The 21,647-nt window shown below is 50.7% G+C and overlaps 8 protein-coding genes across 8 annotated transcripts; 5 read left to right on the top strand and 3 right to left on the bottom strand.

Annotated features, from left to right (window-relative positions):
- On the top strand, positions 1-1,871 carry AA0111_g4739 (hypothetical protein; the record flags this gene model as incomplete). The annotated part of the gene is made up of 4 exons (XM_028650774.1): positions 1-198; positions 253-508; positions 558-701; positions 754-1,871. 4 exons carry the CDS (start codon positions 1-3, stop codon positions 1,869-1,871), a joined length of 1,716 nt encoding a protein of 571 aa, XP_028507521.1.
- A 302-nt stretch (positions 1,872-2,173) lies between these two features.
- Positions 2,174-3,515, bottom strand: AA0111_g4738 (hypothetical protein; the record flags this gene model as incomplete). Its single annotated transcript, XM_028650773.1, has 6 exons — positions 2,174-2,405; positions 2,470-2,546; positions 2,614-2,715; positions 2,781-2,820; positions 2,877-3,220; positions 3,276-3,515. 6 exons carry the CDS (start codon positions 3,513-3,515, stop codon positions 2,174-2,176), a joined length of 1,035 nt encoding a protein of 344 aa, XP_028507520.1.
- Positions 3,516-4,689: 1,174 nt separating this feature from the next.
- On the top strand, positions 4,690-7,061 carry AA0111_g4737 (hypothetical protein; the record flags this gene model as incomplete). The annotated part of the gene is made up of 6 exons (XM_028650772.1): positions 4,690-4,812; positions 4,862-5,354; positions 5,844-5,949; positions 5,999-6,011; positions 6,062-6,985; positions 7,035-7,061. The coding sequence occupies 6 exons, from the start codon at positions 4,690-4,692 to the stop codon at positions 7,059-7,061; spliced, it is 1,686 nt and encodes a 561-aa protein (XP_028507697.1).
- Positions 7,062-7,456: 395 nt separating this feature from the next.
- AA0111_g4736 (hypothetical protein) lies at positions 7,457-9,307 on the top strand (the record flags this gene model as incomplete). The annotated part of the gene is made up of 1 exon (XM_028650771.1): positions 7,457-9,307. The coding sequence occupies one exon, from the start codon at positions 7,457-7,459 to the stop codon at positions 9,305-9,307; it is 1,851 nt and encodes a 616-aa protein (XP_028507447.1).
- A 692-nt stretch (positions 9,308-9,999) lies between these two features.
- AA0111_g4735 (hypothetical protein) lies at positions 10,000-10,587 on the top strand (the record flags this gene model as incomplete). The annotated part of the gene is made up of 1 exon (XM_028650770.1): positions 10,000-10,587. The coding sequence occupies one exon, from the start codon at positions 10,000-10,002 to the stop codon at positions 10,585-10,587; it is 588 nt and encodes a 195-aa protein (XP_028507696.1).
- Positions 10,588-10,725: 138 nt separating this feature from the next.
- Positions 10,726-12,075, bottom strand: AA0111_g4734 (hypothetical protein; the record flags this gene model as incomplete). The annotated part of the gene is made up of 1 exon (XM_028650769.1): positions 10,726-12,075. One exon carries the CDS (start codon positions 12,073-12,075, stop codon positions 10,726-10,728), a length of 1,350 nt encoding a protein of 449 aa, XP_028507526.1.
- Positions 12,076-13,233: 1,158 nt separating this feature from the next.
- AA0111_g4733 (hypothetical protein) lies at positions 13,234-13,663 on the bottom strand (the record flags this gene model as incomplete). The annotated part of the gene is made up of 3 exons (XM_028650768.1): positions 13,234-13,292; positions 13,353-13,512; positions 13,589-13,663. 3 exons carry the CDS (start codon positions 13,661-13,663, stop codon positions 13,234-13,236), a joined length of 294 nt encoding a protein of 97 aa, XP_028507525.1.
- Positions 13,664-16,932: 3,269 nt separating this feature from the next.
- AA0111_g4732 (hypothetical protein) lies at positions 16,933-18,222 on the top strand (the record flags this gene model as incomplete). The annotated part of the gene is made up of 1 exon (XM_028650767.1): positions 16,933-18,222. The coding sequence occupies one exon, from the start codon at positions 16,933-16,935 to the stop codon at positions 18,220-18,222; it is 1,290 nt and encodes a 429-aa protein (XP_028507524.1).
- Positions 18,223-21,647: the final 3,425 nt, after the last annotated feature.

The following is a 21,647-nucleotide window of genomic DNA, read 5'->3' as shown; positions in this document are numbered from 1 at the left end:
ATGGATGTCAATGCCAGCGCGGTCTCACCCTCCGGAACTCCTCTGCCCTGGCAAGTCCCCGACAGGGGGCCGCTCCATCTTGCCATCGTCGTCACGCTGGCCTTGACCGGGCTGTTGATTTATTCGCTAAGAGCCTTCACTCGTGGAAGGCTCGTTCGCTCGTTCGCCGTCGATGATGGGCTCATGGTACTGGCCGCTGTACGTTCGAAACTTGGAGTGAACAGGTTCTATATTAGCTAACACTCAAAACAGCTATGTACAATAGGGATCTTCATCACATTCACTGGAGTCGTAGAGCTTGGTATCGGGCAGCAGGAGGATGGCTATGTCTTACCGGTCAGCAAGACCGTTCAGATGGGCCCATGGATGTGGGCGTTGAATTCACTCGTCATCTTAGGGCTGGGTGCTGTTAAGCTATCGGCTACTTTTACTCTTCTACCTCTGGCTGACGCCGGGAGTCGTTCGTGCTTGCTGATGGTACGCACCATTCTTCTGATCGGACTCATGTGTAGGTCTACAGCCACCATATTATGTAACGCAGAAGCTGATGAACACAGTACTAGTATTTTGGCACACGGTTGAGTGGTTCATATCACTCCTCGCTCAATGTGTTCCACTAGTAGCGGCCTGGGACCTTTCAGATGCTAGGGCATTGTGCATGTCCCAGAGCGAGTCCAAGCACTGGGCTCTGGCGAACTACCGTAAGTATCGCCATCCATAAATACTAGAAGTGGTACTGACCGGGTGTTCCAGCCATCAATGCTGCATCAAGTCTGCTATTGATCTTGTTCACGATCCCTATCGCCGTGAGCTCTTCGTTGAAGCTCGGATCTACCCTACATCTTCTTGCGGTGGTGTCTTTGGGACTCTTTGCATGCGCGGCAGCTATCATCAGAACCTGGATGGTCGTCACGTCATGGGCCGAGGTCGGCTATCGTAACAACTTCGACTTGAACTTCACCACGTGGGGAATTTGCGAGTTCCTGACCGCGATGATAGCTGTTAACCTTAGCACCTTGTTGCCTCTCGGTAGAGCAATCCGCAGTCCCGCCAACGCTGCCCGTGACGCTCCACGTTCCGTTGGCATCTCCGGCCCCGTAGCCGGTAGTACCGTCCACCTACTCCATGGCGATGTCGACGAGGTAGTTCCTAGCTACTCCGAGACTTACCCAGAGGAAACAAACCATTCTTACAACTCCCGCTACTCAGGTCAGACAGTCATCTACAGGCCCGACACAGCCTATTTCCCCTCCCACTTTCAACAAAGCAACCACAACTTATCGCGTTTCCACGACGACGAATCAAATCTCGACTTTGACATTGAGGCTCCGTCGACACGGTCCAGCCCTCCTCGTAAGACAACGAAACTAGGGCCGTCGTCACGCTTCTCCGCGTCAACAGTCAGCACACACACACGTAGAGTGAGTGACTGGTCACAGCTCAGTGGAGACTCACACAAAGACTCTGAAGCCGATTTCGAGAAAGAAAAGAGTGGAAGAGTCAGAGTGAGTGCAGTGGAACTTGAGGAGATTGTGAAGAGCTTAGGCCTGAAGAGACACGGTAGTCATGGGACCTGGGACAAAGAGCTAGGCTCATCCGAGGATAAGAGCGAAGATGGAGGAAGCAGTGTTGCACCAACAATATACCTCGAAGACGACGACGTAGAGGTAGATGGAGCTGAAGACATATGCACATGCCCAGCGCCAAGGGCAAGGGATGACGCGAGTATGCAGGCTGAGGCAGACTCGAGCGAGGTCACTGTGATACGCATACGTGGCAGCGCGAAATGCAGTCTCCATAGACAAGAAGCTGGCGCTCGACCGGCTCATTCGCGACTCAACTCTGGAGAGTGGATCGCGCGCGCATCGTGAGAAGTTTTGCCATTACGGATTTTCCTTTGTCATCGGCAGCGACTTTTTCCTTGAAGACCACTTTGCGTCTTAACCCGCGGCGGTGCCGTTTTCGGTCGGAGTCATATACCATCATCACCATCTCTTTCTTACATACATCATTTCATGTTCTGCAAGGCAAGAAAAGACGCCAAGAACGCGCGCCTTGCACGTATCGTTTCTACAAACTCAGATAGCTCCTGCAGTCATAGTCAATAGTTATAATTTCCTAACTCCCATCTAAAATGTCTCGGTGCTGTCTACTTCATGAACGGGTATTGAATTTACTCAGTCCACCGCTTCTTGACATATTGCGCCTGGTGGCCACCGGGTAGTTCACTAACCCAAGCATCAATCTCTTCTTTCACGACACGCGGAACTGTGCACTTGTTCATCGCAGCAGCATTCTGCGTCTTAAGCGTAGGACAGTTCTGGTAGCAAGGCGAGTCAAGAGCACGTTGGAGCGCGTCGCCTTGCCAGCCGAACAGATAATCTCCGTGGTTCGCGTAACCCGTCCTAATCGACAAACATCGAACATTAGTGGCCGCATTTTCTTGCACGAATCGCAACGAGGGCTTACCCATCGCCGAAACTCCAGACGAATGGTTGACTACCATCCTCAGGCCAATCAGCCTTGTTGTTAAACTTGCTTGTGTCCTACAATGATACGTGTACGAAGTCAGTATATGCCCTCAGATACAGTTCGTCTAGGGATGTCTCGTACCCAGATGACTTCGTAGAAGAGCTGACCCATGCGTACGGGATGACTGGCGGGACAGGGGCCGCCAGATTCAAAGGAGCCGAACTCGGGGTAACTCATGTGTGCCTAAGATGTGGGTATACAAAGTCAGTATATGTCTCATATTCAGTTCGTGAAGGGACATGTCTCACCATATGATCTGGGGAATCAAGGTTGACTCCGTCCCAGCAGCTAGGTGGGGTATCAGTAGGACCACAAAGGCGGATAGATGGATGAGCATGACGTACGTGGGGAAGCGAACTGCAGTCATGATGCCCGTCTTGCATGGTTGGGTAGGGAAATCAAGAGTCTGCGGATCACGCGTGTTGATATTGTCTAGACAAGTGAATGTCAATTGGCGGAAGCGCTCGGCTTCCTCCTTGGTACGGGCATTCACGTCGCCAATGAACATGCGGAAGCCGGGCTGGAAGGCCTGGACTTTGGAGGTTTGCTGGAAGTTGTAAAGCCCATCTTGCATGTAATATACTGTCATGCCTCCGTTGACGCCGTTGAAGCCTGAGTTGGGAATTTGAGGAACGCGCTTGTATGTGCCGTTTCGGGCTTTAAAGTATAGCACGGCTGTCCAGTAGTTCTATAGGCTCGTCAGATTGACCCAGACGTGTCGAGGTGTGAGTAGTATTGCTTACGGAAAAGTCCTCGCTGAACTGGCAAGATGTACATGTCGACTCCTCTGGCATGTCCTTTTCCGGGTCCATGGTAACATTGAAAGAGTTACCCCCCAGAATTTGATGTAAATGAGGAGATGGAGCCTGGCCAGGTGTGACCAGCGGATCCAACCTGTCGATTACTAGCTGAGCGCATGGGAAGCGCAGCAGTGCAGTTGCGGGTGCGACAAGCGCCAGAGCGGTAGCAGTGAACGCCTTCATGTTAAGAGAGTGGTGAGCTGTAAGGGAAAATAGCAAAATGAAAGTACAACTGTGCGCAGAGTATAGCACGTCTTATAAAGCCGCGTGAGATATGCATACGATGTCACCGGGATCAGGGGTAGTAACGCCGAGCGGGTATGCTGTGTCGCAAAGGCATAATCCGGTCTTGGTAGAAATCAAAATGGGCATTATCTCGTGTTGGGATGGAGCTAGAGCAATTATGGATCCTTGAGCTGGACGCGGATACATGCTGGCATCGCATGGATGGTTTCGGTGCACATCAACGTCTCTTAATTGTCATTCCCGATTGCTCATCATCCACTCACGTCTATTCCTCCTATCGTATCGGGCAGCCATGTCAGTCATGGTACTTCTAGTGGCATCGAGCGCACTTCGTGATCAGCTGGGGCAATTCGCACAGTCTCATTACGATGATGAACGTGACGCATTTAGTCGGCAACAACGTTGCTGTGATTGAAAACGGCCCCTCCTTGAGCCCGGACAGCTCCAGTGATGTTGATCTCCGAGATTTGTTGAATATCGCAAGTCTTGACATCTCGTCGGCAGTTGCATCGATGGATAGCGGAACATGTAACGCCCCACTTGTACAATGACACCTCACGTGACAAGAAAGCGATGACTGGTTGTTTGGTATTTTGGCTGGATGATGTTCGTGGACGTTGAGACAAGGTTCCACGAGCCTCAATCTATCCCATTTGCCGCCGCGCCAAGTTGTGGGGTACCAGTATCCCCAATTCTTTTAATTGTTCAGGCCCCGTACTTCATCAATGCATGCCACTCGTACGGGATTCTTGGCACGTTATAGATGATTTGCGCATGCTCATTGGACCATTACAGGGCGCCCAGCTGAGGAAAGTGAATGACGACAAAGGAGGGCAGTTGCATGGCTTGGGCGAACGGCAGGTCAGAAGAACAGGCTGTTTGAGTAGAATGGATCTGATCGCAAGGTTAGAGACTTGATCAACCGGGTACGCTTCCTTGAAAGTAATATAGTCCATGTGGTGCTGTCAGCTAGAGCCTCTGAAATCTCAGATATCCTTCTGGAATACAGAATTCTTCTGTTGTTCGACTTTAGAAGCCTTCCCATCTCTTTTTCATTGGACAGCTTGTTACACGACATTATTTCTCCTTACTGGACAGCTCTGAGTTAGCCATGAGAACCGCTGCTCTCCTGGCATGCTGCGTGTCGGTCGCATCTGCCGCGTTTGACTTGAATCGGGGTGGTGCTGTGCTCAAAGCACCAGCAGGCGACTCGTTTGCCACCGTCACAGGGACTGTGAGTTGCTTCCATGCTGTATGTGATTGTGTACCAACTACATGTACAGTTTACAGTGCCGAACCTGTCGGGCACCAATCGACTCTCGATCTGGGTGGGCATTGGTGACACACTTGAGCAGGATAACGTCCTTGGTGGTGGGATTGTTTATAACAGTACCCTTAAGAGCTTCTCTGCGTACTTTCCTGGTCCAGTGACGGACGCCACTTCGACTGTTCCTGTTGCAAATGGTAACTCAATCACTGTAACTGTCAATGTGGCTACCGCTGGGGGTACCGTGACCATCGAGAATAAGACTCAGAACAAAAGAACGACGCAGACGCTCGCAGCCCCTACCGGCGTGGACCCATCCGCTTTGACTGCTCTTGCGGCAGACTGGTTCGTCCAGGCATATCAAGTAATTCCAGGTCAGCTGGTGGCCACGCCAAACTTCGGGACGGTATCTTTTACTGCCGTGACTGCGACGACCAAGAGCGGCGTGAACGTTCCGATCTCTGGCGCAGGAAGATATGAGATACAAGGAACCAGTGGACAGGTTAGTCGTGCGTGTTACTTCGTGTACTTCGGCTAATGTTTGGGCAGATGTATTCGAGGACGACAATATCAAGCACTGGCATCTCTGTGCAGAGACAGACGGTTTAGAGGAGACCATGGCCGAAAGATGAACTAGACGTTGCTGTGTCGCTGTATCGCCGTACATAGTGGCGAATAGATAGGTTGAGAATATGCCATGTATATGTTATGTTTCTAGGCCTGGAAAAATGCATGCGATATCGAAGTACTAATCCGCGATGACGATGATAGAAGAAGACGTGATGATGATGATGCCGATGATGGCGTTGGTGAAGCAGCAGCGATGACGTTCGCTTGAGCGGCTTTCCCCTCCACATTTCTCGACGCGTCGCGACATCCCGCCTGCATTGTGCGACGACAACGCAAAGATGCGCTTCAAGGCGTCAATACAGAACATTACAACCTTTACGAGCAGGTACACGTGCCTCATACGTGAGATGGCAGCTGACACCGTCTAGAGCTTACAGCGTCGCTCAATTCGCTCGGCCCGCTCGCGTGGGTGAAGCTCAGCGAGGAGCAGGTATGCTTCACCATCATACCAGAGCAGGGCACACAAGTATGGGCGTGAGTAGACGCTTCGTATCTTGGTGTCGTTCGTTCTAACCAAATGTAGTGTGCTCTCAATTGTAAGCATATCGTCTCGTCTTGGCCGTGTGGAGGTTAACGCGCCGCGCAGGACTCCATCTTTGAGAGCATCAGCGTGCAGTCGGCTGCAGATAATGTCATTAACCTCGAAGTTCCGCTCGCGTCGCTGAATCGCGCCCTCAAGTCAGCGTTCAATGCCACGTCGGCCCAGATACGCCTCACCAAGAAGGACAACCTGCCCGTGCTCGCTCTTACCGTCACCACTACCCCGTCCTCGAACACGTATAGCGCCTTCCCTACTACTTCAACCAATGAGGACGACGACGACGACGATGAGTACGGCGACGACGATGACGATGGCTTCGATGCCGCCTTCGACAACGAATTCGGTGGAGGCAACCGCGAGACCATCATCACGCAAGAGATACCTATACGTGTGCTTGCTCCGGATACGGTAGCCCATCTGCATGAGCCTGTCTGCAGGGAGCCCGACGTGCACATCATACTGCCGCCCTTGATGCAACTGAAAAGCATCAGCGACAGGTTCACCAAACTAGCGCTGGCAGACACCACCAAGGCAAGCAGTGCGACGACCGCAGCGAGAACCCGCCTAGATGTCTCTGCCAATATGCACGGATGCCTCAAGATAAGCATTAGATCTGACGCCATGAACATATCTTCCATCTGGACCGATCTCAGCAACCCGGAGCTAGACCCTGGCCACGTCGCTGGCGGCGAGGACGGCGTTGCTGAACACCCGAGCACGCGTATGAAGCAGCTAGGGTCGGCCGATGGGCGTAGCGAAGAAGGGTGGGCCACAGTGAGGATTGACGGGCGGGATTGGGGCAAGGTCATGAGCGTGGGCAGACTGGGCGGGCGGGTCATTGCTTGTAAGTTTCACGAAGCCCACTTCTACCAGCATGCTAATACTCCAAAATGCTTCTGTCACGAGCATGCACTCATTCTCTACGTGTACTTGCCCAACGATAATGGCGAGGACGAGTCAGTCTTGACGGTACGTTGCACTTCTCATGCTCTCATCCACCACGCTGACATTCACTCAGTACTTCATCAGCTCCTACAGCGCATAGCAAATTGACCTCGATATCCGCACCACGCTTACGAGTCACGAACTAGATACCATTTCTCGCGAGAGCTCAACTTTCAACACACTTTCACGTTTTTGTCCACCGTAGAAGTACTTCCATGATCTTGTGGTGACGTGCTTCAACAACTTGCTAATCCGGCATACATAAGGGTCGTATTACTCGTGTGCAAGCTACAAAACGCGGCTGGAAGCGCTGGCGGAAATTAGCATGCCATTAGCCGAAGGCAACAGAAGGGCGCCTAGAACTTCGAGCTATGGGCACCACTTCCAGACTACGCCTCGTGCTTCGTGCTACCTTTTCACGACAGTATAAAGTATGTCTATGCTCGTGTCTTCGAGCGAGATAGGTTTATCCGCGTAGATCTTCCATACTGCAACATGGACGAACTAGCTAAAGCTCCTTTCACCGCCTCACTGCCTTCACATCCATCCAACCTGAGCGACCTGCACACAGTCAATACCGACGATACATGTTTTCTCACCAATCTTGCGACTGAACTCGTTCATCGTATAATCGATTTTATACCCCCCGCATCCCATATCGACTTCGCATGTTCCTGCAAACATTTATACGCATGTTCCGCGGACGTGTTTAAGCGCCATCGTGGCGCCCAACTGAAATACGGTGTTGCGTCTGATATTGACCCTGCTACGATTCCCACTCTCCTTCGAAGCGCATTTGGATATGGTGACCCTATTTTGGCATGGCACGTTCGATCCTTGGAAGTCTGGTACGACCGCAGAGGATGGGGCATGTGGAAAACGCTCGATTTTGAAACACCTGTCGATCAGAGTACGCAGTCGCCGATAGCGTGGGAGTTTATACCTGGCGAAATCGACGATTATTTAGCGCGACTGGAGCAGGGACAGGGTCGTCTTCTACCCCGGCGTATCGATGAAGCACGTACGCAGATCCTGGACGGGCATGATACTTACCTAAAAGCCCTCCTTGTTGTTCATTGTCCGAGACTTCGCGATGTCAAGTTTGTCTTACCAGCGCGTCACGAGGTCGAAACATGTTCTTGTCTTGGATGGCTTGACACCTTTATAAACGATTCTCATAACAAGAAGACTTCTTGGGGCCCGGGACTGCAAAACCTACAATCAGCCGCGGTCGGCCTACCTTCGGGGACCTGGATGGACGATGCCTTCCATCCTAACACAGAGCCTCTAAACAGCATAGGGATACTGGTACAATTCCTGCGTCTACCTCACCTGAAAAGGTTATATTACAAAGACCTCGAGGACACCAGTGACGATGATGTATCTTGGGACGTGTTAGTACCAGCCGGAGCTTCCAGCATCAAACATCTCTTCCTGGACAATTGCGGCGAGCTAAACAGCGGGCCTCTCAATGCTCTTGTGGCCGCTCCGTCAGCCCTCCAAACAGCCTGTTTTCGCGCCGGCGATGCATTACTTGAACACGCCGACAATTGGGTCGGCAGTCTAGGCAGCTGTCAAGGACAGTCGCTCGAAAGCCTGATGTTCTACGGCTATGACTCTAATGGTAATATTCATGGCTATCGCTGCGGCGCCTTCCGCCCGGAAGAGCTCAACGATCACAGAGCTTTGAAGCATGTCTGCATGGACATTGCAGATTTTGAACTCGAAGCCCTCTACAATATAAAATGCGATAGAGAAGAGTGGGAAAGCGATGGAGCGCTTGCCGAACGCACTTTTTTCGAATGTGTGCAGCAGTACGAGGTAATAGTTCTTTGGGGGTCGCTTGGTAACTTTTACGTTCAATGGGAACCGACTGAGGAACAAGGCTTTGAAGATGCGGTGATAGCTGCCCTCGGACCCGAGTCTTGCACACTAGCCATGTACTTGGAAGACGTAGAGAAGCACAGCGCAAACTTGAGTGGAATAGAGAGCCCATCTCAACCCATGGAAAAGGATAAAATCTGGTTCCGCCGCGCGATCGAAACAGCAAGGAAGCGTGGCGTCGATCTCCACACACTCACAAATCGGAACAAGCCAATTCACCAGATCGAGTTTCCTGAGGCGCCTGATAAGTACGACCTCAAGACTGGACCATGGGGTGAGAGACCAGAGGATTGGGTCTTCAATGTGTATACCGGCCGCAGGGAACCGCAAGGCTGCGGGAAATGCGGGGATTGTGACGTTTGCTTTGGGTACTACAGTAAAGAGATGTGGGATGGACTAAAGAAAGAGCCGAGGAAGGTCCTGTATGACGGCAAGAATGAGGATGGGACGTCAGGCTGGTAGGAATGGATCGATACTCGATTACGAAAAGTCGTGCTGCGGGTTTTCTTGAGATTATACATGCTAACATATCGACTATGTTCGTACCGCAATGTCTTTGGGGATGAGCCTAGTCATGGCATGTGTTATCAAGAATAACCGCTACGGTCTGACTGTGAAGACGAATAATTCTATTCAATGATCGAGCATGCCGTCATCTTATGTATTCTCAACCATCTTCCATTTTCTTCTCCCTATTCTTTCGTTTCGTCACGGCCTCAACAACTATGCTGTTGGGTCACGAACATCCCCATATATCCCAACAAAATACATGAACAACCGCAATTGGGACACTAATGAGGACCTTGCCTAGTGGCTGACAGTCAGCTGGTCAAGTGATCGACGCACTCCCCTGATCTTGTCCCTGGCTGCTTGAAAATTTTATCCAATACCCCAATCGGTCGTTTTCTTGGCTTGTTTGTAACCTTGTGATAGGGCAATGTTCTATGCGTTTTGTATGTCTCGTGCTAAACGCCACAGGACGGCAATTACGATCTGTTAAGCAAATGACCACCTGAAAGTTTCAAGTTCACTCAACAGATCTTTAGCTATCATCATGCTTCAAGCATAAAACTCACGATGCTCCAAATGTCTTCACTTTCTCTCAGTTTGTCACCAACCATTGTTCTCGTCACCTTCTTCCACTGCCATCCAAAATGACAACCCCATCACAACCGCCCTTCTCCCCACACCACTTCCACCGCATAACAAACACTTCGAACTCCTCCAACCCCACCCTCGACGTCATAAACGATGTCGGCAGACAAAACAGTACCGGTCTCCTCAAACTAACTCGCGAAGGGTACTACTCTGGCCAATACTGGTCATTCACTCCTTCAGGTACACCTCATTGCCCTCCCCAAGCTAGCGAGCCATCAAGAGATACGACCTCCACCTCCAATACCACCTACCGAATCCGAACATGGTGGCTGGGGCCAAACCGGCAACTCGACGTCTACGCAGATGACATGTCGAAAGCGGTGCTGAGGCGGGCAGATGCTACTGATACAGCAACTGCGCTGGACTGGAGTGTCGGACAGTGGGACGATGGTACGTGGTGGATTGGGAATGAAGCGAGTAGTGTGTTGAAAGTTTTGGACGTTGGCGAGAGGGAGGATAGGAGGGAGGTTGTGTTGAGTAAGAAAGACGAGGGGAGGAAGACGCAGAGATGGAGAGTTGAGGTTATTAGGGAGATTCTTGAACAGGAGTATCATGAGAGACCTATTACTCCGACTCCGGATTAGGCGATGCAGCCTTGAATGGACTGCTAGTAGTGGACTTGGGTGTTTGACTTGCAATGGACACAGCAACTTATTGATCTTGGTCGTTCAGTTCGTTTTTATTTCATCTATTTATTTACACATTATTGATGCAACCTACGTTTATGAGGCAGGTGCAGCGGAGCCGTAAGGAGTGGGCTGAACACTCTCGATGTCGACGTATCCGTACTTGCTTCCGGTCTTGTCGTCTGAGAAGCCTTGGGCCCAAGTACCCATGTCCTTCTTGAACGCCTCAAAGTTCTTCTCGTCACTCAGGTCAATAGGCTGGTGGTCCTTGCCCAATTGCCTGATTTGTGTGCCAGCCGCGACGTTGGTCATACCGAAGTCGTTGTCGTCGGTCAATTGGTCGATCGCAGCATGAACCTCGCCGTTGATGATCTGGCGAGGCAATTCGGGCTCCAAGCACACTGGGCGGGCAAGTCCGACACCGTCGACAGTTTTCAATGCGTCCACCATGGCGGCAGCACTCTTCAAGCCACCAGTAATGTAGGTTTTGGTCTTGGAGAGCGAGGGTGTGATCTTCTCGGCGAATTCGAGGAAGAAAGCTTCTCGCTTCTTAGTTGACTCGCGCTGGTGACCGAAAGCAAGCTTCTCGTATGTACCACCAGACAGCTCGACGAAGTCGAAGCTGTTGTCCTCAAGCAACTTGCACAAAGTCGCAGCCTCCTCCGTGTCGAAACCCTTGTCTTGGAACTCAACGGAGTTCAACTTGATGCCAAGCACGAAGTTGGATGATGTGCGCTTGCGTACTTCCTGGCCGATCTCGGTGACGATGCGGGCACGGTTCTCGAGGGATCCGCCGTACTTGTCGGTGCGCTTGTTGGTTGTTGGGGAAAGGAACTGCGCAAGCAGGTAACCGTGAGCACCGTGGAGTTGAATACCGTCGTATCCAGCCTTCTCTAGGTACTCAGCTGCGTGAGCGAAACCTTCAATGACGTTCTTGATGTCCTCGTCGGTTGCGGCGCGGGGCTTAGCAAAAGTCATGCCCATAACGTTGCCTTCCAACTGTACATCGGATGCGGAGATGGGATTCTTCTGGATATTGTCGGCTACCTGGCGACCAGGGTGGCTGACTTGTCCAACAATCAAAGAACCGTGCTTCTTCGACTGAGTTGCAAGTTCCTTGAACATCTCGAACCGCTCACCCTCGTACTTTGAGCCACGAGGAATGATGGGGTTGCCGGCAGCTTCTAGGTGGTCGTACTCGATCATGATGTTACCGGTCAGGATGACACCGAATTCACCCTCACCCCATCGTCGGTAAACGTTGACTAGGTTCTTGGACGGGACACCACGAGCTTCGAGGTTTTGGGGATCCCATGATGATAGGCGCTCGGTCATAGCACCCTTGAGAAATCGGTTCTGAGCAGTCTTCTTGGAGAAAGCAAAGTCGAGAGGCTTGCCCAATGGCGCGGGGTCTACCTTCTCTGCTTCGTATCGTCGCGGTGCCATGTTTGCTGAAATTTGAATGGGTATCTAACAAAAAAGAGATGTCGTGAGTAAATGAAATCAAGGTTTGCAAGATGTGTGTTGGTGAATATGCTGAGATTGAATGCGCGATCAACAAAGGTCTATAAGTAATGTGTTAGTGCTTCAACTTTTTTGCATTTCTAAGCGGTTATATGGAATAGTTGCTAAACAATGACGACCACGGACTCGTCCGAGAACGATCCATAATAACGTCATCGAGGTACGCTACAAGCTAGGCTCGGCAGCGATAGCTCGGCAGATGTAGGCGAAACACAGGTCTAGATCGGCCTTTTATTGGGGTGCCTGGAGATCGAGTTAGGCTATTCGATGAATGAGCTGTTTGTGGGGTCAGGAAATGGCCCTGGGCAGCGCCTTGTGTTAACGTTAAGTGTTATTCCCGTGTCACAGATCCTTCAGGAACCTACCGTATCGGCCCGATAATGATGCGATTGTCATGTGCCTGCCAGCTACGACAATTTCCATCAAGATGTCTTATTCACAATTCAGACATCAAAGACACCTAGGCATGTGCACCGGCTTTTGTGATCGCCTCGAATGAACGCCAACGAAAGTCTAGACTGCTAGCATGCATTCGCAAAACAACACTCCAGCGCAAGACCACAAGCTCCCAACACCAAACGACTAGCTATTGCGATGGCGTGTTGTATTGAATGGCGGTATCCATTGATCAAGCGGTCTAGGCAGTCGCGTAACAACTGAGCCATGCAGCTCTGGCCTGAGTGCGTCACTTGCGTTGCATGGCTTGTGGAGTCCTTGATCAGTAAAGCGCAACCTCAAGAATGTTCCAGCACTTTCGCACAATGAGCGGTGGAGAGATGGAACAACTGTTAGCTGACAACGTGGATGTAAGTTCTGTTCGCAGTCTGCTCGTCGGAAGTCACCGCATCGAAGCCAGGCTGTGGAAGCCAAAGTAGAAGCAAAGAAACGTCTGTCGAAAGGGACCACTGGAAAGACTAGGGCGAATATGTAAATAAATGAATGACCATTCTATAGCAGTCCGGATACTAAAATACACGGCGGATGACTAGGCTATGTTGGATAGCGTCGCCTCCGAGTCTCTTCCCTATCTGGAAACATGATACTCCCTTCACTCTCGCTAGTAGAGTCGCTTCTCCAGATCTAGAAGACCTCGACGGACAGTCCGTTGAAGCCAACGTCGACACAAGTGTTCTGCTGAGCTACAAAGGAGTTCCAGAGTCAGTATATGTTTTGTATCGCTTTGGTACATAGAGACTTACAGATCTCCTTGATAGCATCACCCTGGCAGTCAGTCGATCCAAAGACCCTTAGGGTGAGACCCTTGTTGCTGTCGTAGGCAACCCTGTTGCCAGTGGTGAAACCCTTGCAGCCACTGTTTCCGTTTGCGCCGTAGTTCTTGTATTGCCCGGTCTCACAGTTCTAGATAAGAATATCAAATCAGCAGAGGTTATGCTCAAAGAAGAGGAGCTATCGAAGTTTTGAAAGAGAGACTTACGGTAACGGAGAAAGCGCTGACTGCCGGAGCGAGAGCGGCAGCAATGACCATGACGGAGGCAAGAGTGAATTGCATTTTGGAGTTCTGAGACATCGAATCAGCTATAGGCAAGAGCCAGAGGGGCTGGAGAGACACACTGACAAAGTGTTTGGAGTGGAAGTGGAAGTGGAGTGATGATGTGTTGGACGTTTGTAAGTTGTGTTGGATGATGAGCATTCGAAGAGAGAAAAGGCTGATACTTATACATTTCGCAGGCCTGCCGTACCATGCTGTATTGGTGTAATTTCGAGAATCAAGAGCGCAGATGCTTCCACGATGCGAAGACTTGCGATCAGCACCCCGACGTCTTCAGGCAAGCAGCAGCGGAGTCTCTTAGAGTTGTTGCACTACGTTGAAGGGGGGTCAAATACTTGGTGGCCTAAGGCGTCTTCCGTGCGGAAGGTCGCTGCCAGTATCGTAAGGCTTCCAGTGGTGGAGTTGAAGTGACAGTGGACCAGGCGGATCAACAAGTCACTGCCGGAAAGAGCACAAAGAAAGTTATCCTGCTGTAGCTATCTTGACCTTTAGCTACTGTAGGGTATCTCTTCACCTTCAATATTTGCTGATCGCGTCCATGAAGGTGTTCGCTTGATGGTAGATTCCACATCGAGGCGTCACAGACAGAGCGCCTAATCTTGCAAGTCCCAGCAAGATGATGATAACGATAGCATCATACCCTTGTGTACGACATTGGGGCTGTAACTGCTCATCAGCGGCAATGTACTTGGATCTCCTGCGCAACACTATAATCATTGAAGATGATTCTGTGGACGAATGCTATGGGCACATATTGAATTCAGCAGTCACTCCACCATGTACAGATACCTGATGTTTTTGTTACAGACCAAGCAACGGCAAATTCGATGCTGCGGACTGAATCGCAACAACTAATGAAGGAATGGAGAGCTGTCAATGATTCCCGAGGTTGTACCGCACGGGTGGCGGCGCTAGCGGCGGGTAGTCGATCCTTAGCCCCAGCCTCGCGGCGGGCTCTATACCGACGATGTTCCACTCACTTATGGAGGCTTTTGTACGTGTGATTGCGATCGCCGATAACAAGGCGTCCCGGAACCAAAACAGCTACGTCTCGTTGATGGAATTGACAGAGCTGCAGGGCTACACCGTATACAATCTTCGCGAAGCGAAAAAGTTGGGAGGGAAGGATGGTAGGGGAAGGGGCGAGTTGGTAGCTTTTCGATGAGATCCGATCATCGGACGGCAATGAAGAGTATGCATTCGCCTCTACGCGTCGGAAATCGGAGGAGTACCACGCGCTGAAGCCAGTGATATGACTCGAGCTGAGAGTTACTGGCCCCTCTCAGGCCACCTATGAAGGCATCGCTGGCGCAATCTATGCTCCCTCGCAACCACGATCCTATCTCCATGTGGCCCCAGCTGCCCCGCGAGGCGGTATCCGAGCATGTTCAGATCTAACAAAGATGGTTGTTGCTCTAATCCTTCCTTCTTCTGGGTGCCCGACGAATGTCGCGATTCTGTACGTTGTGTTTTTCGAGATCACCAGTTGTGACATCGCAACAATGACGGAACACGCCGGTCGCTATTGAACACCCTGTACTCCAGTAGATTATCGAGAAGACACAGAATCGTCATTCATTAGTTTCAAGGTTTCATAACAACGTAGGATTTAATCCTTCCACGGACCGCTGGCCTGACTCCGGGGGTAGACCCACACGGCCCGCCTGACCCACACGGAAGTTATGCTGATGGACGCGTAACTATCCACATACGCGCGTACTCCAAGACACTTGTTGTACACATCAAATTGGAAGTATCGTGTACCATGCGACGGATGATGTCCTATCAAACAGTGCATCCTTGGCTCGGTGGTAGTTCGGCCTTGGTGCAAACACAAGGTCGCCGAAGTTACTGAACACCGTTCTGATCGTCCAAGAAGTGGAATTAGGCAAGCAAGGCCAGATTTAAGAGGGAGTGATGGGGTGTACAAGGTCCAAGCCTGAGGCGGTGAGAGCTAGAACTTGGTTATGCAAGATAACATGCAATCATTCATCGGGTACTTGCTGTCGAAAACCATCCCTGAGATGTTAAGCACCTGAGCTGTCTCTTCGAAATAATCGCTTCAATAGTGCTCTTCTGCACGTTCTCTAGGCTTTGACAAACGGTCTGTCAACTCACGTCATCTCATCCACTGCATATCCACCACGAGCCGACTTCGTTGGTCATCTCCATCCACGTACCTGTCGATGAGGTGGCGTAGCTCACTCAAGTAGTGCAAGGAGCTTGAAGTATCGAATTTCACTGGCTTTATCGCCTCTTCGTCGAAACTAGAGGAACTCACTATGTTCTGTATTACACAGCACATAAGCAACCTGATCTGGTATACGCCGGCGGCTTATGTGGTATACTAATCTTCTGATCGCTCGCACTCCTTATCTAAGAATGGCATTTCTTTTGACTAATGATAACTCTCGTGGACTATCGTCTCTATTTTCAATTGCCGCATTGCGCAGCCGAAATCGCGCAGTCTGGCGATCGGATAGTTGAAGACATTGCCGAACTGAATTGCGATCTTTGGCGTCCGGCTAACCAATATCAGCTTCGGCGCAGAAGATCTCAAACTCACTTATATAATCACAACTCTCTGGGCTTTTCATGATCGTTTTGGTGCGGGTTTAAGGTCGTCCTGGCCAAACATTGTTAGGTGAGATATGCCGTCTTCGACTTCTACTATGATCTCGTCGAATGGTTTAGTTGCAACATCCTTACGGATATTCCTTGTTCTGGTAGTGATTACCTTTGATGTCATATTGAAGAATACAGACGATATGCTGTGCTAATGCAAAAGGTGTATGATGAACGTTCTTCTTGATGATGAATGAAGAGAAATAGAACAAGAGGTCATGAGTGATTAGACATCCTCCCAGCACGTAGTGTTATTACAGACCACTCTGACGACATGTACTAAAAGTCTACGGTGATCGAGCACAGGTCAGAATCGAACGCTAGAACGCTCACCATAACGACACTCAGCATCGTGTTACTGTTATTCATCTAAGTGAATTAACAACACACATCAGAGTACATACACGGTGTCCAGAAGCATTTTGTATAAGATCTGGCAGCAGCACCGCGAATATTCCATCTGCCTCGAACAAGCCCGTGTACCACGTAGTCATCTACCTGAATACATTCGCTTTCTGATAAGACGCCTGGAAGGAATGTCTATAGACGGAAACGCCACAGGCTGCGATGGTATCCAAGAGTGCAACCGAAAAGACATCGGCGCGGGGGCTCACGAAGACGAATCTTCAGCATTCTGCGAAACCATGCTAGGCCTTGCCGAATTCCACATCAGAGAAGACCCCTCGCTCGACCAACCCGATCAGCTTACTCTTCGTCACTTTCGGAAGATCTATAAGGTTCCAACGAATGATGATGATGATGATGAAGTTGCTAAATTCTTTGATCATGCAGACCTCAGAGTTTCGGAGGGCGATCCTGCAGATGTTCCCGGTCTCGCAAATTTCATACGACTGGTTTTCAACAACAAACCACCAAAAACATGGGATGATCGTGAAAATGCTAAAAGATGGCTACTGCAGTTCCAGAACAAGGAATACACTGGCGACAAATTCGCTGTTGGACAAACCGTTGGTGGTCGGTGGGTCATCACGTCTCAACTTACAGAAGTCAAGGGTTCGTGTAACCAGGGCATTCTCTTCGTCCTCGATAAACTGAATGGCGAAAAATGTATTATGAAGCTCCTAACCTCAGAAGCCCTAGATCCCGGTCGTTCGAGTCGAGAGATTGGCATTCTACGCCGCCTATCCCATTATAACATAATCTCTTTCTTCAACGCGCATCTACCATGCACAGTTACGGAGCGCCACGCTACGCCCTACCTAGTAACGGAATACTGTGACAAGAAAACCTTATTAGATGTCATCACGCGCTGCAACCAAAACGAAGAGCTCATACCCGAAGATTTTGTATGGCAAGTCTTCGAATCCCTCGTTTCCGCGGTGAAGTACCTCCACCATGGACCTGACAACGCTCCACCTGGTACGTGGGATGCCGTTTCTCACCGTGACATAATTGCATCCAACATACTTTGTACTCTCGCCATACCGACCTTACCATACGAGTTCGAGGGTTGTTCCAACCAGTCACCATATGACTACCCAGTACGCATCAAACTCGCAGATTTCGGCTGCTCCGTCACCGACAGCGAAATGGCAGCACAACCCAAACCCTGGTGGAGTCTACCGGCTATATCTGGTGATTATGAGCCTCCAGAAGGCGCTCTACCAACCGAAGCGGCTGACATGTATCAGATTGGATTAGTCATTTCGCTTATGTATTGTATGACGAACCGTCCCTATGATGATATCTTCACTGCGGGCTTCTTGTATCAAAATAGTCATCCAGGATTTGCTGAATACACATCCGAGTTGCGTACATATCTTGAGATGTGTCTCGATTCTGATGCTAGCCAGCGGCCTAAATCAAAGTCCTTTCTTTCGAGGATCCAGAGTGCAAGGAGGCTGCTGAGCAAGACCGGCAAGTTCGATAACAAGGTAGAGCGTCGTTTTCCCACAACCGGGACAGGAAAGTAGAACGTTTCCCGACAGCTCGAAATGGGTAAAGGCAGGTTGACGAATCATGACTAGACTAGTTTCTCTTTCATCTCTGTTCATCCACATGAATGTTCTACAAGTTGCGTTCTCTTGTGCATATTATAGCTTTATTTCCGATTCGTGGGAATGATACCGCGACGAACGTGACTCATTCTCGGTCTCTCCGAGAAGCAGCAAAGAGATTACGTATCTTGACATTCGTGCATTACCAACGTCGTCGTCGTGAATCTAAAGCTGCTGCCCGCATATCCCACATTATTGAGGTGTGGTCAGCCTCGTTCTGCATTCAGTAGAATAGTTGTAGATCGAATGCCGATCGGTCAGCCTTACCCGAGAGCACGAGGCTGCACGTCAAGTGCGGGTCGGTCGCTCCGAGCCAACATCACGATTGCTAATACTGACATATTAGAAATCGATACAAACCTTGGCAAAGTGTCTAATTTGCGGTCTGAATATGGACCATGAGTCGAAACTGCATCAATGACTCCTGATGCCTTGTCGTGCGTATCGGACGACTGATATCGGTCAGGCAGTGCATGAAACCTAGAACGGTAAGCCAGGTAGCATGCTACACAGGGTACCTGGCAAGATTATAGATGTTGTCCTACGTTCTAAGGAACTATATCTCTCGTCCCTAGCCTTGCGGCACGCGTGTTGTGGCATTGCAGATCCCGTAGGCGTCATCGTGCAACTACTCGGAAGGCGGAAGCGTACTCATTTCAGTCTCGGGTATGAAAGACATGATCGGCGACGAGCCTCGTAGCCTAGAATCCGAGTGATGTGTCAGAAGGCATTATAGGTGAGGCTGTGGCGTGGCTAGTGATGTGCGTCGGGCTATTGTATCTAGCCGTCGGGGATGTAGTTGTCTGACGATGATTGTTACGTTGAATCCAGGTAGGCAGACGCGGTCATAAATCTACGTCCGAGGGCGTTAGTGGGCCCTATACCTAGGCTGATGGACTGATCTATTATTCCAAACACCGAGTACACATGGCTTCCTAATCCACATGTGACTACCCAGTTGGGTAATGTTCAGACCCCAAAATAACCCCAATCCGCTCTTCATATGACTTGAATCTTGCCAAATAAGTCCTAGATAGGCAGATATCTTGCAGCTGACATATGTCCCAAAATACATCTGTACTACTGCAAGTCTGGCCAATGAGCGAGCTCAGCTGAACAACAACGCGGAGATACCAAATCGGGTGAATGCGCTGACGTTAAGGCTCAGTCAGCCCTACAAGCGCTTGTCGCGCTTGTTTGAAGGATGGCAGATTGGTATGGTTTGGGGTCCTATTTTTGGGGCTGTGTATAAGGAAAGCGAAGCTGCAGATATTCTTGCAGCCGTTTGTCGATCCAAGTTGATATGCTGCGAGGTGGGCGCGTAGAGCTTTCGGGTCGGTGATGTGTGTACCTTCATGTGAAAGACGAACCTCGGCGATGTGTGCAATGCTGGTGGTGTGGATGCGTCGTATTGTATTGTGAAAGCTACTGCCGGCGTCGTCCTTCAGCGTCGCATTCTCCGTTTTCGAGGAACGCACCAATTGCCTGGCTCCACAGTCGACAGCGATACTGCACCTATGCTGTACGATCGAATATGCCTACTGGTTAGCCTTGTGTTCCTGTATCGCGTAATTTCCTAGTTCGACAAAGTTGTATCGCCTGTTTCCATTGCGCTGGGTACCGATCGTAATCGGAGTCCATAGATAGCCTCAGGGGTTTTCGCTGTTGTGTTGCTGCAAATCCTCCTGTCCAGTTTGTCGGGATGCCGTGATGCTGGCTCGCTCGTGGGCATCCTTCCGTCACAAAAAACGTGGCGCTTCTCCCGATGCCGAATTGACTGGGAAGCCGAACAAACGTGAGCATCTATGCAAGTCGTATTGGCCAAGTCTTACTTCTTTTGCTCTGAACGGTATGGGAACGTGACGATAGGGCGTACCGGTATCCGGACAGTGCGCATTGAGGCGTTGTCAAGCTTCGAGGCGTATGTCGCCGTCCGAGTTTCGACATGGTTGCGATGCCCATTGTCCCGTGCGTGCAAGTAGTGAAGGTCGACATATTCGGAACAGCCAGTCACGATAAAGAGCAGGCGAGTGCGTCCCGCAGGTGCGGACTAGTAATGTGACCTCACAGTCCTAGTGCGTACAGCCCTCGTCTTCAGCCCACATACAGCAGCAAGTGAACTTTGTTCCTGCATCTTCATGTACCTTCTGGGACAGGCTTCTGGCCAAGCTGGAGTATGACAACGGTAGCTAAGCCTATTTAAAACATAGCGACTGCGCATTCTCGCAACAAGTGGGTCTTGGGGTGCATCGCAGCTGGACATTGTGCGCTAGATGTACCGGATTTCCGTCACGATCGGACTGCACGTCTCGCGACTGGTGCATGTGTGAAAGTTCCTAAACCAGGATCATTCCCAATGTCCGGGCACCAACGGTCGGGCATGGGTAGCAGAGTCCACCAGTTTGAAGCAGCAGGCATATGGGCGGGTAAGGCTCAAACGCTCCGCCATGCACTGTATCCCCCGGTGGTCTCGAAACAGCTCTCTCGGCCACTTAAGCAACCCTATTCGCTGCTTCAGACGACCCAAGGCCATGGCGCGGCCTCCCAAATCTGGAACGGCACGTTGCAACGTTGCCCAGAAGTAGTTCGCTCTTTTGCACATGGCTTGCGAGTACTCGTGTCGCACGCCCAGCATTGCCCTCGCCGAGTATCCACGGAAAACGGCCCCGACGAAGCGAGACGCAGCACAGCAATCGTCGATAGATGGTGACGCGATGGATGAGTAACTATCGGACGATGCGATAATTGACTCGAAACTGCAAGTCGCCCAAAAGCGCGAGCTACGGGAAAGGATGAATTGCCTCGCAAAGGTTAATGCGATTTCTTGGTGTCTGGACACTGCGCAGGTACGCTATCTGGTGTAGGGAAACATGCTTGCCGCGATGATGTTGTATGACTGTATCGTGCGTTACGAATAACCAACCAATGGCAAATCGTCCCGCGCTTGTCGAGAAAGTACGCTGGCGAGGGCTCCACACGTTCCGATCGTAACAGCGTGGGGTGTTGTTAGTGGTGAGGAGAAGACGTGTGGTCACGACGCATGGGGGGATACGTAGCGGTAGGCAGAAATGCTGCGTCGTCAACACCTCGCTCGTCCGGTCACTGTCCAGATGTCCACGAGGGACGGCATTTCTCTCTGCTTTGCAATCGGTATACCCATCGACTCACCAATGGGGGATGCTGTTGCACGATTCCGCACGATTCCATGTAATCAGCAACAAGGATGTCTATCAGCCGCGCACGCCCATCTTATCCACCCTAGCTCGTGCATTGCATTGCGGCTCCAGTTCCCACCCGTGGGCACAGGTCCACCCCCCTCACTGCCACGCATTCCCACGCAC

This window comes from Alternaria arborescens (assembly GCF_004154835.1).
Source record: "Alternaria arborescens strain FERA 675 chromosome Unknown contig_9, whole genome shotgun sequence".
NCBI lineage: Eukaryota > Fungi > Ascomycota > Dothideomycetes > Pleosporales > Pleosporaceae > Alternaria > Alternaria arborescens.
The sequence above is the reverse complement of the archived record's forward strand: the minus strand, read 5'-3'. Positions and strand labels throughout refer to the sequence as shown.